This window comes from Mus caroli, unplaced genomic scaffold (genome assembly GCF_978045245.1).
Source record: "Mus caroli unplaced genomic scaffold, Mus_caroli_1 scaffold_11, whole genome shotgun sequence".
Taxonomy (NCBI): Eukaryota; Metazoa; Chordata; class Mammalia; order Rodentia; family Muridae; genus Mus; species Mus caroli.
Genome location: NW_028227266.1, coordinates 65,046,811 through 65,065,002, shown reverse-complemented (window position 1 = coordinate 65,065,002; position 18,192 = coordinate 65,046,811). Strand labels below are relative to the sequence as shown.

At 36.7% G+C, this 18,192-nt stretch overlaps 1 protein-coding gene across 5 annotated transcripts in view; it reads right to left on the bottom strand.

The window, feature by feature from the left end:
* The window catches only part of Herc1 (HECT and RLD domain containing E3 ubiquitin protein ligase family member 1), a 163,310-nt gene that overhangs the window by 113,193 nt on the left and 31,925 nt on the right, over window positions 1–18,192 (bottom strand). For all 5 annotated transcript variants that reach the window (XM_029481103.2, XM_029481107.2, XM_029481105.2 and 2 more), the window contains exons 4-10: window positions 11,846–12,040; window positions 10,182–10,493; window positions 7,243–7,339; window positions 6,600–6,743; window positions 4,226–4,353; window positions 897–1,041; window positions 515–686 (exon numbers count right to left, since the gene is read on the bottom strand). In XM_029481103.2, the coding sequence (XP_029336963.1) occupies window positions 515–686; window positions 897–1,041; window positions 4,226–4,353; window positions 6,600–6,743; window positions 7,243–7,339; window positions 10,182–10,493; window positions 11,846–12,040 (1,193 nt within the window). The remainder of the gene's footprint in view (window positions 1–514; window positions 687–896; window positions 1,042–4,225; window positions 4,354–6,599; window positions 6,744–7,242; window positions 7,340–10,181; window positions 10,494–11,845; window positions 12,041–18,192) is intronic.

Sequence of the window (18,192 nt, the reverse complement as noted above, 5' to 3'; positions counted from 1 at the left end):
ATAATTTGTTAACGTAGGCAAAGATATTAACACAATTATCTATATGAAAAAAATATTTTTGATACAACTCTAAATGACTTTAAATTAACTTGAGTATGTATACATGGAAGCTTTGTCTGCGAAGAGCCACTGTTTACTTTTCACATGTATAATTTTACAAAACAAAGAAATCTTAAGATAAAACCAATACCCACTCCCAATAACCTTGACACAGACATGATATGTTACCATGAACAGCAGTAGAGTAGTGTGTATGTACCTTATTCTTATTGTAGAGATCTGTATGTGTTATTCTGTTAAACATGGGATCAATATACTTACTATCAAAGTCTGCACTATTTAGAAATTAATTTTAATATACTATCATTATTATTATTAAATTTAATTATTTATCTTCTGAAGTACACTGTGTGATACTGACTTGATTTTAGGACATTCAAAGTCCTAAATAGAGAACAATATATATTTAAAAAAGAAAAAAAAGTGCAAGCATATTTAAGTATATAGCACTTACCTGTCCCTAGGGAGAGCAGTCCATGCCAAACTATGTGATGTTCCAGCTGAGATCTGCTGAATAGCTATGCCATCTAAGCCACTCACTTTCTTTGGTTTAGTAATAGGACCTGTTGAATTTCCCTGGCCACATTGTCCCATGGAGTTATTGCCCCAGGCATAAACTTCATTATCTAAAAATAAGACATAAAGTATAAAACTTAAATTTAAATGTAGCACATTAACAAAAAAGAATAATTGATAATATTTTTTTAAAAATTAATAATGTAGAACATTTATAGTCCCTGCACTAAGGAGGCTAAGACATAAGGATTTAAAGTTTGTGCTTAGGCTACAATGATACTACTTAAAATACTAAAACAAACAAATAAACATGACTTTACCATGAGAAAGAGACAAACAATGACTATCTCCAATAGAAATATCAACTATTCTTGTGGCAGCCAGTTCTTCAATGAGCTTGGGTCTCAAAGCAGTAGCTTCTGAAGAGCCACAGCCTAGACAAGCCCCACAGCCCCAAGCATAAACCTGAAAAGACAGAGATACAAAACACATAAATTCCTAAAATAAGTAGACTATTAACTAAAATTATCAAGTTGTGGTACCTTCCTGGTATTAAAATAATATTTAGTGTTTTAATCATTTTAAAGATGGTCATTGTACTCGCAGAAGACTAATAAACAAGACAGCTGTAAAGCAAACATACCAGAGGTTAGCTGCCTCATGTGATTATCCCCACCCCTCCTCTCCAATTATCTCTAAAATACACACATAAAAAATAGAAATATTAAACCATTAGCACACCCAAGAAAATTAATAGTAATTACTTCTTAGCAAATTATCTGCACCTTGTTTGTTTCATAAAAAAAAAAAAAAAAAAAAAGCCAGGCTATGATTGTGCACACCTTTAATCCTAGCACACAGAAGGCAAAGGAAAGCAGTTCTCTGTAAGTTCAAGGCCAGTCTGGTCTATAGAGTTCCAAACCATGTCTGGAGCATTTCCCCCAGCTTCCCCAAAAAAGAAAAAGGTCACTATCATTTATTGTACTATTTCTAAACACCCAGTGTATAAACAGATGAGCAGCTGGGATAAAAATAAACTGGTCACAGGTAAAATGAAATAAAGACAGGAGAGTCTCTGCTAAAGTTACCACTAACTGGCTTGCACTTGGCAAAAATCTAAGCAATTATGGAAATAATGCCTTAGAACTTCTAGTTATTACCAGATGATGGTGACACAGGCCTTTAATCTCTGTACTTGAGAGGCAGAAGAAGGCAGATCTCTGAGTCTAAGGCCAGTCAGGGCTTCACAGGAAAACCTTCTCTCAAAAGAAACAAAACACACAACAACGACAAAAACTTCCATTTACATGTTTCTTACATGGTAGACGAGAACAAGGAATGATTAAAATTGATAACATGAATCACAAAACTGATCTTAATTGTCACATATAAAGAATATGTGAATTGGAAGTCAAGATAGCTCCCCTGACCATCTTTGTTACTAATAACAAAATGACTAGTGACTGACTTAGCTGTCCAGGACAAGATGCATGAAGAGAAGAGGGAGATGAAAGGAGGAATGTCTGCCAATAAGGTAATGCAGCAAATCAGCAAACTTAACAACTTCCTCTTTCCATTGGCTTTAATAAAATTAAATATACACGCTTTTCTTTATGCCACAAAGGCTTTTTATGGTTATTATTTTTGTTTTATCTTCAAATTATTTTAGATAAGACTAGTAAGGTCAGGTTAGATTTCTTCTTCAAAAGAAGACCACATATTCATACCAGTTATCAGAAAACGAACTTTAAGTGCAGAGTATAAAAGAACTCCAGCACAGCAAACGCCTATTCAAACAAAGATTAGGAACTAAACATGGAAAGAGATATTACTAAGACTCTAAATGACTCTGTGGTGCTCTAACTAGGTATAAGGCCCATAGACTCATGTGTTTGAAAGCTTGTGTGCCCCAGGAGGATTGGCACTATTAGGGGGTGTGGTCTTGTTGAAGGAAGTATGTCACTGTGGGAGGGGGCTTGAAGGTCTCCTAAGTTCAAGTTTCACCCAGTGTGAAATGGTCTCCTTCTGCTGCCTTTGGACCAAGATGCAGAACTTTCAGATTCTTCTCTAACAACATGTCTGCCTGGAGCTACCATGCTTCCCACCATGATGATAATGGACTAAACCTCTGAAACTGTAAGCCAGCCCAAATTAAACCTTTTCCTTTATAAAAGATCACTTGGTCATGGTGTCTCCTTACAGCAATGGAAACCCAAACAAAGACAGACTCAAAGTCCAATACAGCAATAGTATTCAGTAAGGCCCTATGAGTTTTCTTTCAAATATTTTTAGCTGAGCACTAGATTAATAACATTTGTAGCTCAGTTGGTACAGAACTTGCTTAGCATCTAAAATTCCCAGATTTGATCCTTAAAACTATAACACACACCCAAACAAAAATTACTTGTCTTGCATTTTAGGCATTATATCATGCCATATAAAAATAAATTACCTTCACTTAAACTTAAGAGCTACATTTAGAGGAAAAGTAGCACTGAGTAGGCCTGAAGGAACTGAGACAAATGGATTGAAATGCTCCACAGGTAAACAGTAAACAGTAAACACAGTAAACAGCATGGTTCATCAAAGTATTTCTTCCTCTTTATTTCTGTAAACATACACACTGGACTTCATATAGCCTAATATGGTCATGATACACAATTTCCTTTAGAATATAACGGATTTACTGTTAAATAATTATCATACACAACCATCTGGTACACAAAACAAATTATTTCCTCTCTCATAAAATGGAAGTATTTGACACTGAAAGGAGGTCTGAGATTTGCTTGTGGATATAATCAAGTGAGCACTTGCTGATTTCAATCCATGGATTCTTACTACAAAACCAACTAGGAGGAACACATGAAAGATCATGTATTTATACTAGAATATTAAAGTATGCAATTGACTCTACAATAGAATAAAATGAATAGTTTGTATTAATTTTTCAGCATATGGAATACTCGAGTCTTTCAAAAAATAACTAAGTTAAATGTGAATTTCAGCATTGCTGATCATCTACGTTAACCTAACATACAATGGACTCCTACACTCAAACCCGAAGTGGCTGATAAACTCAAGGATAAACATTATCACTGTTCTTCACTGTGCCTGGCCCTCTTTGGTACTACCACTTTCCATCTGAAGGTGCTCTCTTTACCATCTTTTTGAACATCTTTTTTAGTTCCTATCACTGTCCCCTCAAGTTTTTGTTTTGTGCCCCCTACTTTTCTTTAACAGAAAGGAGCTCTGAGGATCCTTGATGATTTGGGTGAGAGGGTTACAGGATTCTAAGCACTAAATGAATTTATTTATTTTATCGACTTACTTCAAAGAGCAGGGTGCTAAAAAAACATGCATCTAGATCACATAAGCAGGTAAGAAAACCTGGCTCATCTTCATCTATTATATTTGAAACAAAATTAAGTATTTTTTTTTTTATTTGTTGTCTTAAATCTTTTTCTTAGCTGGGCAGTGGTAGCACACAGCTTTTATCACAACCCTTAGGAGGCACAGGCAGGAAGGTCTCTATGAGTTCCAGACCAGCCTGGTCTATAGAGTGAATTCAAAGACAAACAAGGCTAAAAAGTTCTCTTTTACCTAGTCCTCTGAAATACTCTTACGTATGTTTATTCCTTTGTCTTACCTGCCCTGTTGATGTCAAAGCAAGTGAAGATTGGCTCCCAGCACAGACTTTGCGAATAAACATTCCTTGTAAAGCTTCAATAACTTTAGGTTTATATACTCTGTTGGTATCACCATGGCCAAGTTTGCCTACATATATGGCAAACAACAACAACAACATTTTTTAAGTTAGGCAACTTAAGTCCATTCTTCTTTCTTCAGCACTGAATTTAATAATGTACTTTAATTTTTATAGCAATGACCTGACAGACTTAGAAACCTGTAAGTTACTGATAGCAGAAGACATTAACAAATGAACATGTCTGTTTCAAGAAAGTTAACGATCAATAACTAATAGCCATTTGTGTCTTATTCTCATTCAATAAAAGCTATTTTAAAAAGACAAAATAATTTTCTTTCTTTGTCCCCCTTTAACCATATTTCTAACTTTTTCCTTTTTTAGAATTAAAAAAACTTTTAAAGGTGTGTGTGTGTGTGTGTGTGTGTGTGTGTGTTTGAACATGTACATGTGAATTTCCAGAGAGTCCAGACGAGGTGTGGGATCTGTGACAGATGGTTGTGAGTTGCTTGATATGGGTGCTAGGACCCAAACTCCAAACCACTAAAAGAGCAGCAAATGCTCTAATCCGTTAAGCCATCTCACCAGTGCCTGCATTTCTACCTTTAAATGGTTTGACATGCTAACCAGGAATTGTAACACAGGTTTATAACTCTACTGCTCAAAAAGCAGTCAGAAAAAGAGCTGCAAGTCTAATGTTATACAGCTAGACCCTGTCTAGGGAGGGAGGGAGGGAGCAGGAGGCAGGCACGATAATCCCAGAATTTTGTGGGAACAAGAGGATTGTTAAAGAGTTTGAGGCCAAGCCAGGAGTGATACATGGTTTTAATCCCAGCATTTGGGAAGCAGAGGCAGGTGAATCTCTGAGTGGGGTGGGGTGGGGAGGGGAGGGGAGGGGAGGGGAGGGGAGGGGAGGGGAGGGGAGGAGAGGAGAGGAGAGGAGAGGAGAGGAGAGGAGAGGAGAGGAGAGGAGAGGAGAGGAGAGGAGAGGAGAGGAAAGGAAAGGAAGAGAGAGAGAGAGAGAGAGAGAGAGAGAGAGAGAGAGAGAAAGAAAGAAAGAAAGAAAGAAAGAAAGAAAGAAAGAAAGAAAGAAAGAAAAAAGGAAAGAGAGGGAGGGAGAGAGGGGGAGAGAGAGAGAGAGAGAGAGAGAGAGAGAGAGAGAGAGAGAGAGAAATTAAGAAAGCAAAGCAAAGCAAAGCAAGGCAAAAGTTTGCCGGGCGTGGTGGCACACGCCTTTAATCCCAGCACTCGGGAGACAGAGGCAAGCGGATTTCTGAGTTCGAGGCCAGCCTGGTCTACAGAGTGAGTTCCAGGACAGCCAAGGCTACACAGAGAAACCCTGTCTCGAAAGAGAAAGAAAGAAAAGAAAGAAAAGAAAGAAAAGAAAGAAAAGAAAGAAAAGAAAGAAAAGAAAGAAAAGAAAGAAAAGAAAGAAAAGAAAGAAAAGAAAGAAAAGAAAGAAAAGAAAGAAAAGAAAGAAAAGAAAGAAAAGAAAGAAAAGAAAGAAAAGAAAGAAAAGAAAGAAAAGAAAGAAAAGAAAGAAAAGAAAGAAAGAAAGAAAGAAAGAAAGAAAGAAAGAAAGAAAGGCAAAAGTTTGAGGGCAGCACGGTCTACATAGAAAGGGACCTCTTGCCTCAGCCTTGGAAATCTAGGAACAGCAAGAGAACACTATCACACCTGGTTAAAATTATCTAATTTTCAATACCTAGTATTGTTGATCTCTGTTTACACTGCTGACAGAGTAACAGTTACAGTGGGCAAAGATCTGCTCACTCATAAGGTAGGTTTCTTTTGTCTATCTTACTGACAGCCTTACTGTACTCCCACTTGGTTTGGGGCAGGGAGAAAAAAACACTGATTTTAACACTGAGGGAAACAAAACTACTAGGGGACATCTTGTTACTCAGCAATGAGAAACTTAAGTTATAAATTGTGCTACAGATAAATATAAGAGTACTCTGGGCCTTTTTAAAACTTTGTATAGGGACATATTTACTGATATCCATAAAATATTGCTATATTACAGCCAACAAATTATAAAATACATATAAGCTACACAGGCCTACTTTGGCTTTTAAAAAAAGACATGCATAATGCACATATATTTAGAAATCTGTCTACCAATGTGTTAACAATAGTTAAAGAACTATTGTAACAATGAAAGAAATAATTTACTTTTATGTCTGTTCATCTACATTTGAGATTTTCTATACGAGGTATACATACTTGAAAAGGATTTTTTTTTCTTCAATTTTTAAGGAAAAAAAAAAAAAAGCCCAAAGCTACCAATAGGTTTGTTTTTTTTTTTTCTACATACCATTGTCACCTCCTCCAAAAGACCACACAGTTCTTCCATCTTTGGACAAAGCAATTGTATGTGAACTTCCACAAGAAACCTCTCCTACATTGCTAATGTCTTTTACTAATGTTGGAATGTTACGGCTGTTACTGTCACCATGACCTTAGATAAAACACAGAAATAACGTTAACTCCTTTTCTCTAGGTCGTAATTTCACAAAAGTAATATGCTACCAGTTACTTTTAAATGGAATTAAGTACAAAAAAAGTGAATCCTCTCTACCTGCTCTACCAGTCTCCTAGGCTGCTCTCAACCTGGGGGCCACAGGCACATAGAGGACTTAGAACATTCAAGGTTTCTATCATAGCACTTACTCTAATGTGTCTAATATCCCATTCATGTCAACTTGTTTTCACCGACCAGTACATTCAAGTTCATAATGTTATGTTTCTTAGCTCTGAACCTCTACAGAGCCTGGTTATAATTCTTGGTTACATCTTAGATAATGCATCAAAATCTAGACAAAATTATCTATAGAAATATATCTGACTTTGAGTTTAAAACTAATAAAAATAAATGGCCTATGAACTTTGTGCTCACTGGTTCTTAGTAACAGATCATTTTTACTCTGTGAGAATAACCCCAAATTTTAAAAACTTACCTAATCTTCCAAAGTCTCCTTCACCCCAAGTATATAATTCACCATCCTCTGTGACAGCAGCACTATGTCTGTATCCAGCTGACACACAAACTACTACCTAAAATGCACATAAGTAAATCTGATAAGCATACCAATGCTAAAGCACATACACACAAGGACTTCAGGGGCTTTATTACTCAAAATTCATATAGAAGTTGTTAAGAGGACCAAGGGTACTGACTAAGCAATCACTTAAGTCCATGTTCTGCTTCCTGAGCCCTGAACCTTGGCTTTTACCCAAAGAAGAAAACAAGTTTTCTCAATTCGAAAAGAGACATTGTAATTAGCAAAGACATCAGTCGGATCACTAGCAGGATGCTACAGCATGAATCAAGTCTTTACTGAAGGAATTGGAGAGAGTACAACAAGAAACAATGACAACTTTTTAAACACAAGATTAACATAAAAACCTCTAGTAACTAACTCAAAAAATACTGGCTATTACTAATATAATTGGAATATAAACTCATATTAAACTTCTCACAGCCTTTTTGTCATCAAGAAATTATCTCTGATTAGTACAGTGGTTCTCAAACTTTCTAATGACTTGACCCTTTAATACAGTTTCTCATGCTGTTATGACCCCCAATCATAAAATTACTTTCATTGCTATTTTGTAACTAATTTTGCTACTGTTAAGACTTGTAATGTAAATGCATGTGTTTCTCCAATGGTAGGACCCGTGGAAAGCATGTGAAATCATCATGACACCCCAACAAAAGGGTTGCTACCCACAGTTGAGAACCACTGGATTAGTAGAATCAAAGAGTAAGGACATATTACAACATATCTTAGGGACCACTCATACCTTCTAATACTGATCAATATTATCTGCTAATTTTACAAAATCATACAGAAAAAGTCAGCACTAATAACTCCCTATCTTTTAAACCTCCAGAAATGAGAATTCACAGAGAAATTTAAATGTGAGACTCCATTTTTAAAATCTGAACACCTAATATATTATAAACACTGAAAAATTCTATGATTTTCATTAGTAAATTAATTTAAAATATTCTGTTATTTTTCCACCATGATATTTACACTATACTATTATAGAAAAGGGATATTGAAAAGAATATCAGTAAAACAATAGAATTAAGAAATATTAAAAGAACCAGAAAAAAATCACTTGGGAGGCAGAGGCAGGCGAATTTCTGAGTTCGAGGCCAGTGAGGCATGGCCTGCCTCACTATGCTCACTGCCTTCAAACTAGCAAGCCTAACTATCTTTATCTGGAATTACAGATTTCTGCGACTACACCCAACACACTCTGTACTTTGTCAAATATTTGCTGGTGTTTATAAAGTGTGATATTACAAAATCCATTGCTTTGGGTCTTATAACTTTGATGAGTAAGATAAAATACAACAAGTCATGGTTGTATAAAATTTATTTAATAGCCATTTTGAAAAATATCTCATGGTAGAAAAAATTATTATATGTACTCTGTTATAAAATTTTAAATCTTTTTTTTTTTAAAGATTTATTTATTTATTATATGTAAGTACACTGTAGCTGTCTTCAGACACTCCAGAAGAGGGAGTCAGATCTCGTTACGGATGGTTGTGAGCCACCATGTGGTTGCTGGGATTTGAACTCCTGACCTTCGGAAGAGCAGTCCGGTGCTCTTACCCACTGAGCCATCTCACCAGCCCCTAAAATTTTAAATCTTAAAACATAAAAACTCACATAAGCCTTGCTTCTGTAAAGAAAAGTCAAACAAAAATGAACACAAGTTCTGTTTCTAATGTCACCAATTATTTAAATAAGACTCCTGACAATCACTTAACCACTCTAGACTCCTCATCATTCAAGTACTAGAGAGATGGCTCAGTTCATAAAGTGTTTGTATGCAAACATGAGAACTAAGGTTTGGTCACCAGAACTTCATGTAAAAAGCCAAAAGTGGTAGAACATGTTCGTAATCTCCCAGCTAGAACTGCAGAGGCAAGACGACTCTGAGACTCAATGGGCAGCCACCTTAGCTTAATCAGTGAGACCCTGTCTCAAAAAAAAAAAAAAAAAAGTAGAAAGACTGAAGAGAGGGCTGGGCTGTCAAGTTTTTTGCTCCGGCAAAGGACCTGGGTTTATTTTCTAACACTTGCATGGTTCCAAGCAATCTAACACCCTCTTCCAGCCTCCTCAGGCATCAGGTATGCAAGCACATGCACATACGTGCGCGCGCACACACACACACACAGTACACAAACATGCATGCAGACATAATACCTAAATGCATAAAATAAATCTTGTGTTTTTTGTTTTTTTTTTTTTCCTTAAGACAAAGTTTCTCAATGTGGCCCTAGCTATCCTAGAGCCTACTCTATAGACCAGGCTGGCCTTGAGCTAAGAGAAACACCTGCCTCTGCCTCCCAAGTTCTGGGATTAAATGCAGGAACTACTTCAACCAACAAAATAATAAAAATAGATTTTTAAAATTTTAATTACAGGGAGGGGGCATGCACGTGTACATGCAGGTGACTACTGAGGCCAGAGACACTGATCCCCTGTGAGTTAGTATTACAGGGTAGCTGTGAGCCACCTGATGTGGGTGCTAGGAATAAAAACATGGATCTTCTAAAGAGCAGTATGCATGTTTAAGTACTGTGCCATCTCTCCATTCCCCAAAAATATTAATCTTAAAAAGTGGAATACTGTCCTAAAAACAACACACAAGGCTAACCTCACATGTCCCCACACACATATAAAAAACTTAAGTTGAAATAAAAAGAACTACAATTGAATGATGCATGTAAAAGTATTCTATAATCTATAAAATATACACAAGGTAAGACAAAGAGTGGTAGGCAAGAGGTAATTCAGAAAAGAATATATCAAAATCTGACGGATTTAGCCAATTACTACACTGCTATATTTGTTAAAACCAAAGTACGTACCTTTCCCTGTAGTGGGCCCTGGATAAGCTTGGGGTATTTCTGGGTTGAACTATTCCCATGTCCTAGTTTCCCATAGTCACCATCTCCCCAGCTGAAGACTTCACCTTCTGTAGTAAAAGCTAAAGTGTGACCATCAGAGCCTTTAGATGATGAAACTTTCTTAATAGACCGGTGAGGCTCAAAAGTTAACTTTTTTAAGGTAGACTGATTATTGGAATCTCCGAGGCCCAGTCTCCCATAGCTGCCTTTACCACAAGCTCTGACAGAGCCATCTGTAGAAATGACAAAAGTGCAATACTGTCCAGCTTCAATCTATAAAAGAACACCAGAATCTTAAGTTAGAAAATGCTTTGAGAGAGTCAAAAAATAAAACTTCAGGTCAGGTTCATCAAAAAGGCAGAAAGGAAATCATTAAGAGCAGAAAATGTCATGATCCTACATAGAAAGCAGTAAGCCGAAAACATCAATGACATTTTCAGAATAACCTCATGCTCAGTGTAAATTCATGTATCCTTTAAGATTATCTACCAGACAAAACTGAAACAACTGGAGCTGGAGAGACGGCTCAGGGTTAAGAGCCCTGGCTGCTCGTCCAGAGGTTCTGGGTGTGATTCCCAGCACCACAATGCTCTTTAACTTCAGCTCCAGGGAACCCAACATCCTCTTCTGGCTTCCACAGGCACTATATTTACATGATACACAGACACTTGTGTATGCAGGTAAAACATCTATACACATAAAATTAAATAAACAAAATCTCAAAAAAAAAAAAAATCTAAAGAACTAAAACAAATGTCCTCGTCACAATTAGAGAAGGAAAAACATTTCTATAAATGTTAGGTCCATTAAAGCAAGAATCATTTAGATTAAAAACATGTATGTATGTATGTATGTGTATGTATATATACATGTATTTTTTTCATACTCATGATGAAAAAATATAATTTAATGAAAATAAAATATAAAGCTTTACCTTGGACTACAAATATAAAAAAGGGGGAAAAAAGAAAAACCAAAACTTGATAATAAGAAAATAAAATGCTGCTGGGAGGTGGTGGCACACGCCTTTAATCCCAGCACTTGGGAGGCAGAGGCAGGCAGATTTCTGAGTTCGAAGCCAGCCTGGTCTACAGAGTGAGTTCCAGGACAGCCAGGGCTACGCAGAGAAACCCTCTTTTGTAAAGCCAAAAAAAAAAAAAAAAAGAAAAGAAAATTTACTTGTGTGGGATACAAAAATAAAGCCTGCTACCATTAATTAGGCTTTTTACATTTTTATTTATATATTTTCAGTTTTTGGTATTTTGAAATAGGGTCTCATTTTGTAGTGCTGGTTGGCCTGGAACTCATAATATAGATCAGGCCTCTGCCTCGTGAGTACTGGCATTAAAGATTTTTACCATTATACACTGCTTCATTAGGCTTTTTTAAAAATCTAGGTCCCGATTTATTATTTTGAACATAGAAATGGTATCAAAGATATGACATGCCAAAAATGCATTTTCTGTTAAAATGAAAAACCGATGTGATATAAAAATATCATAGATAAGAAATGTTCAATCAAGGATTTTTATTCATTGAAAAATATACTCAACATAACTTAAGGCACAAAAGTGTATATAAATACCCCATTATCTACCAGTTCACAAAGAATACAGAGAACTTACGGTCTGAGCATCAGAGAAACTAGGAGCCAGTTTGGGTTGTAGTATTTTCTCCTGTGTGCCTTCTACCAACTGATGGCTGCTGTTGCTGCCCCAAACATATACCTCACAGGTTTCAGAAACAATGGGAGCATCACCAGTCTGAATGCTATCTGGGCTAGCACATGTTCTTGAATAGTCAGAAGCCATTCTGCAAACCTATTAAAAATTCAAATGCACACACACACAAAAATAACCAATACACTTAGTCTAGTTTTAGATATTCTCTGAAATTACTGTCTTAACTTCTAATACTCTAAGCTACCCACATCTAGCTTTAAAGATAGAGAGCTAAAATATTAATTAGCACAGAGTAAATAACTAAGGTAGGAATAAGGACATATATAATCAAGCCACTTTAAATAAAATGTTTTCACATACAAACTTCACAGAAAATCAAAGTTCATAAAGACAAAGTAGGAAGAAAACATCACTAATAATCTTGTTACCTTTACATAGTAAATGTTACCTCTTTTCATATGCACATTCTTTAATAGTAATTAAAAACTGACAAATGTCAAAACAATAACGCAAAATTTTCTGCCTACTCTTGATGCTTAAATAGACAATATTCCATGTAATGTTAAATCACAATTAACTACTTTTTTCTAATAAATATTTAAATCACTTATCTTTGTTATATAGACCATTTACTGACCAGGCATGGTGGTGTATCTCTTTAAGCCCAGCACTTGGGAGTCAGAAGTAGGTGAGTTTCAGGACAGCCAGGGCTACACATTGAGGTCTTGTCTCAAAATTATATACATATGCTACTATATTTTATCCCAAAGCATAGGAACCAAGGTGATACTCTGACTCCTTGAACCAAGGAAGGGATCTATGTCAGAATATTAGTCTCACTGCAAACACACTAACACAATATTAAGGTTCAAAGAATTTTACAAATTGATGTTACAGGAAAGAAGAATGCCATATTCTATCGGTAGAGCTAAATTAATCCTTGTAACTACATATTTCCATATTTTCTGATATCAACTAAGTTTTACACAACTGTTTCCTATTAACACACAAAACCTCAATACAAACAACATATTAAAACTATGACTGGGGGCTGGAGAGATGGTCAGCAGTTAAAAGCACTGGCTGCTCTCCCAGAGGTCCTGTGTTCAATTCCCAGCAACCACATGGTGGCTGACAACCATCTGTAATGGGATCCCATGCCCTCTTCTGGTGTGTCTGAAGAGAGCAATGGTGTGTACTCATACATTCATTAAATAAATAAATATTTAAGAAGAAAAAAAACTATGACTGTAATTATTGTCAATTTGTGGTTTAAAGGGTTTTTTTTAACATAAGTAAAACAGAAAAATCTTAAAGAGGTAATGTTTTTGTCAGCATATTAAACAGGAAGAGACAGAAGAATTTTACTCAGAACCTTTAACTATAATGCAAAGTAATAGAGTAAGTATGTCTGACAAGGTTTTCCTAGTGAACATCAGGACACGGAACTACCTGTCAATGAATCTGAAACTTCACTGAAGACAAAAGAAGGATGGTGGTAGCAAGAGAGTGAAATTTATCATTCATAGACCTAGTATTGTAACAAGGTCCTTCCTCTTTTCTCAAAAAAGAAAAAAAAAAAGAAGAAAAAGAAAACAATACTAATGAGATTTAAAAGCACAGTTTTAAAGTAAAAGTAAAGCTGGAAGGTGGTTGCTAAGTAGGACTCTGTAAAACTCAGATGGCAGAACCAGAGCACCACGGTTCTCAACACTCCAACTCTGCAGAGACTCGAGCTCCATTTAACATTCATAACAAACTACGTGTAGCTCCAAGAACCACAAAGTAGGTGATCACAGTGCACCACCAAATACACACAGCATTACCATTATAGAATCATTGCCATTTATTGAAATGGTTTTCCTTCTCCAATTATGAGGACATTTGTTTTATTTCTTTAGATTTTTTTTTTTTTGAGATTTTGTTTATTTATGTTCAATTCCAGTACAGCAGAAAGCAATGAAGGCCTGGCAGACAGCAGAACAAGAGAATCCTACAATAGCCAGTTGGGTACTCATTAGAAAGAATAGATTAATCTAAGAAAACTAGTCACACATTGGAGTAGTTCTGCCCTTTCCCACAACAAACAAGTCCAAGGGCTCCAGGACAATAAATACATTTTAAATGTCATGGGTTATCTAGCTCCTGTAATTTAAAAAGAAAGAAAAAAGAAAAAAGGAAAAAAAAAAAAAAACTAACCAGTCAGGATTCCCTCCCAGGAAGGAGCCCAATGTAAAGGACAAACTACTAGAGTGGATTCAAAAGTGCAGGGATAGGAACAGTGAAGAGAAGAGATGGAGAAGGAGAAGATAAAAGTGAGAAGAAAAGGCTGGGAAATGATTTTTTCAAATTATCATACAAGAATAGTAGAAAAGAAATCAAAAGAAAGAAAGAAGGAAAGAAAGAAAGAAAGAAAGAAAGAAAGAAAGAAAGAAAGAAAGAAAGAAAGAAAGAATCACACAACATGCTACCTTGAAACCCAATCCATTCTGAAGTTTCAGAAAAACTAATTTCACAGAAAAGTTAATAACAGAGTTCTGATGAACTTGAATACTTGGTCATAATGATGCCTGACTAATTCCAAGGCTCAAGGCACAGAGGCAGGAGGACAGTGAGGTTAAAGTCAACCTGAGTGATAGACCATGAAACAAAAAGAAAAAAGAAAAGAAACACAAGGTGAGAAGAGTGGGAGAAGGAAAGGAGAGAACACAGAGAAGAGGAGGAGGGGAGGCAGGAAGAAATGGGGGTGAGGGGGTGTCTTAGGGTTTTACTGCTGTGACCAGACACTATGACCAAGGCAAGTCTTATAAAAAACAACATTTAATTGGGGCTGGCTTACAGGTTCAGAGGTTCAGTCCATTATTATCAAGGTGGGAGCATGGCAGCATCCAGGCTGTCATGGCACAGGCAGAGCTGAGAGTTCTACGTCTTCATCCAAAGGCTGCTAGTGGAAGACTGACTTCCAGGCAACTAGGGTGAGGGTCTTAAGCCCACACCCACAGTGACACACCCATTCCAACCAAGTCACACCTATTCCAACAAGACCACACCTCCAGATGGTGCCACTCTCTGGTCCAAGAATATACAAACCATCACAGGGGTTAACAAAGATGGGATAAAGAAGGAGAGAAAGAAGACCATCCCTATAATAAAAACATGACAGAAAAAATGCACCCTTTGTAATCTATTCAAGCCAAAAAAGATAAAGAAAATCAAACAATATGTGAAAGAAAAGCACAAATCTGAATGAGAAATGCTAGCTCTAAATGGAGCTAACATATCACACCTCTCCAGCCAAAGCTTGGGTGTTCTCACTGTAGAAGAGACAGAAAGAATGTAAGGACCAGAGGTGCTAGATAACTTCAAGACAGGGCAGTTGCACATATGAACTCACATCACAGGGATTATGACAGTACGCATAAAACCTGCCCAACACAAACTAGACAAAAATCCCTGAATGGAGGGGAAGAGATAGGTATGAAACTCCACCTCTAGCTGAGGACCTAATGGCATTTGTTAGCTGCTAGGAGAGGGAGTCAGTTTTCTTTAATGGTGTCAACTATTAAATAGGTCAATCAAACTCCAAAGCAAGCCCCACTTCCAATAGTACTTGGGCAACACAAATTGGACTTTGTGGACTAAAATAAAGAGAAAAACTCAAAAATGGGTTGATCAGGGAAGTGAGGGTGAGGAGGGTAGATCTAGGAGGAGTTGGGAAGGAGTAAAATATCAAAATACACTGTATGATACTATCAAAGAATTAAAATTTTTTAAAAATTTTAAAGAAATAAAGTAGAAATTTTAAACATGAAATGTTTAAATGAAGGCCAAAGTAGAAGAAATGCAAGAGTAAAATAGTATGGGGCTAGAGGAATGCTTGGTAGTCAAGAGGACTTTCTAATCTTGTAGAGGACCAAAGTTTGGTTTCTAGTACCCACATTGTACCACTTGTAACTGCAGCTCCAGGGAACTGAGTGCCCTCCTCAGGTCTCTACAGGTACCACATACATGGCATATGTTCACACCACAAATACATACACAAATAAATAAAAATAAGTCTTTTTAAAGTTAACAAACAATGCCTTATGAGTAACAAAAAAAATAAAGACATTATAGAAATGAAAATAAACTTAAAATATTTTTTAATTTCAATAAAAGATGACAATGCAAGGCAAAAACTAACATACAAATAAGAGTTCCTCCCCAAAAAAAGAACCAAATACATTGGGCAGTAGTGGCACACGCCTTTGATCCCAGCACTTGGCAGACAGAGGCAGGCAGATCTCTTGGAGTTTCAGGCCAGCCTGGTCTAGTTCTAGGACAGCCAAAACCACAGAAAGAAACCCTGTCTCAAAAAACAAACAAACAAACAAACAAACAAACAACAACAAATAGGAAGGAAGGGAGGGGGGAAGAGAAAGAGGGAGGGAGGTGTTCGTCCTGCTACTGGTCCCTGAGTTACTTGGCGGGATATTGGGTTCCCTCCCCCTTCCTTTATAACTGAGTGTCTGGAAATAGTAAAATTGAGCTTTGATCAGGATGTTGTCTTAGCTCCATTGTTTCTTCCGCCCCGTCTAGATTCCTCTCTTTTCAGCGAACTGCCATTCTCAGTTGAACCGTTCGTGTTGTGGACTGCGGGCAGGCCGCAACAGTTGGCGCCAGAACTGGGACCTGAAGAATGGCAGAGGGATGCTAAGAGAAACGACTGCTGTGTGGAGCTCCACGAGAAAGGAAAGGATCTTCATATCGGAGGAGCATCGGAGCAACGGACAGGTACACATGCTAGCGCTAGCCTAAAATTTCAGTTTTGTAAAGTGTTGCTGAGGATGCGGTAGGATACGAATCAAGTTTGAATCAGTGCTGACCCAACACTGTTTCTGCTTGGGGTCAGTAGTTCGTTAATCGGAACTAGATACGGAGACAGGCGGTGTGCCGCAGCTTTTTAGAAAGCTGCTTAGGTGGAAGAAGGAAGGATTCAAAGTCATGGATCTTTTAGATAAGATAGATAACTGTTGTCCATGGTTCAAAGAAGAAGAAACGATAGATTGTGGAACCTGGGAGAAAGTTGGTGAGGCCCTGAAGCGAGTTAGAGTTTGAGATTAAGCTTCAGAGGCTGAGTCTCTTAAGATATTTCTAGTTTAGATAATGATTAATGTGGTTCCTATCCTAAATAGTAAAATTTAAGATAAGATATAAAGCAATGCCTCTTTATTAAAGCGTTAAAGCTTGCTTTAATAGGTATTCATAGGTATTAATTGATATCCAAACTTCGTAATATGATAGTAATGCTTCTAATATTGATTTTAACAGTGATAAATTGTTTTAAACATAGGTTTTGCTTTCCCAAAGTTGTAGATATTATCCTAACCTTGTACAAAAACTTAAAAATTATGGTTAAAACTGCCATTGTTCCATTGACTGCAGCTTGCAGTTTGATTGCAAATTTAAGATTAATGCTCAGATTAAAAAGTATTTTACCTTTGAGTCAATACAGGGCTCTGGGCAGTCCCAGAGCGGCTTGTGGCCCTTTCTTTTGTTTTGCAAACAATGCCTAGAAAAGTTTTTCCCTGTGTTCAAGAAAATTTCTTTTTAACAGTGTTACAGATCTATTCAGATGTTTAAAATAATGCTTAAATTCAAAGTTTTTTGCTTCTAGTAAACTGGTAATCACTAGAAAATTTTGCCTCTACGTATGGCTAATATAGCTTTACATTATGTAAGAAAAATGTTTATTGTTTCTGCTTCTTTACAAGAAGCCAAAAGTTTTAATCTTTCAGTATATATTGTTTCCTAAGTGGAAAGTATTTTATTAACTAATGCTTCTCAAGGGAAGTTTACCTTAAATCCTTGCTTGTCATTTTTCCAGTTTAGACTAGCTTCTAGCCTTTTAACTTTATGGCAATAGTACATCAGAGACTGTATATTCAGACTTAGTAAAATTAGTCATTTAATAGAGTCATAATGATTTTTCACTCTTCTTCAGTGTGACCAGCCATTCTAACTCAATCTTAGACTGGTCTAATATTCAGTTCAATTATTAGAGATTCCTATATTCTAAATTACCTAGCAAAGTTAATTCAGAGCATTTCCCCCAAGGTCACCAAAGGCTCATCTTGCCTTCACCTTATTTGTCCTAAACTTTTTGCAAACTGACATTAAAGGTCAGTCTGCAGCGGAACGCCACTGGCACCCAGTTACTTCTAATTCTTATGCATTGGTAAAATGGAAGGACGCCCTGACTAATAAATGGAAGGGTCCAGATCCAGTTCTAATCTGGGGAAGAGGCTCGG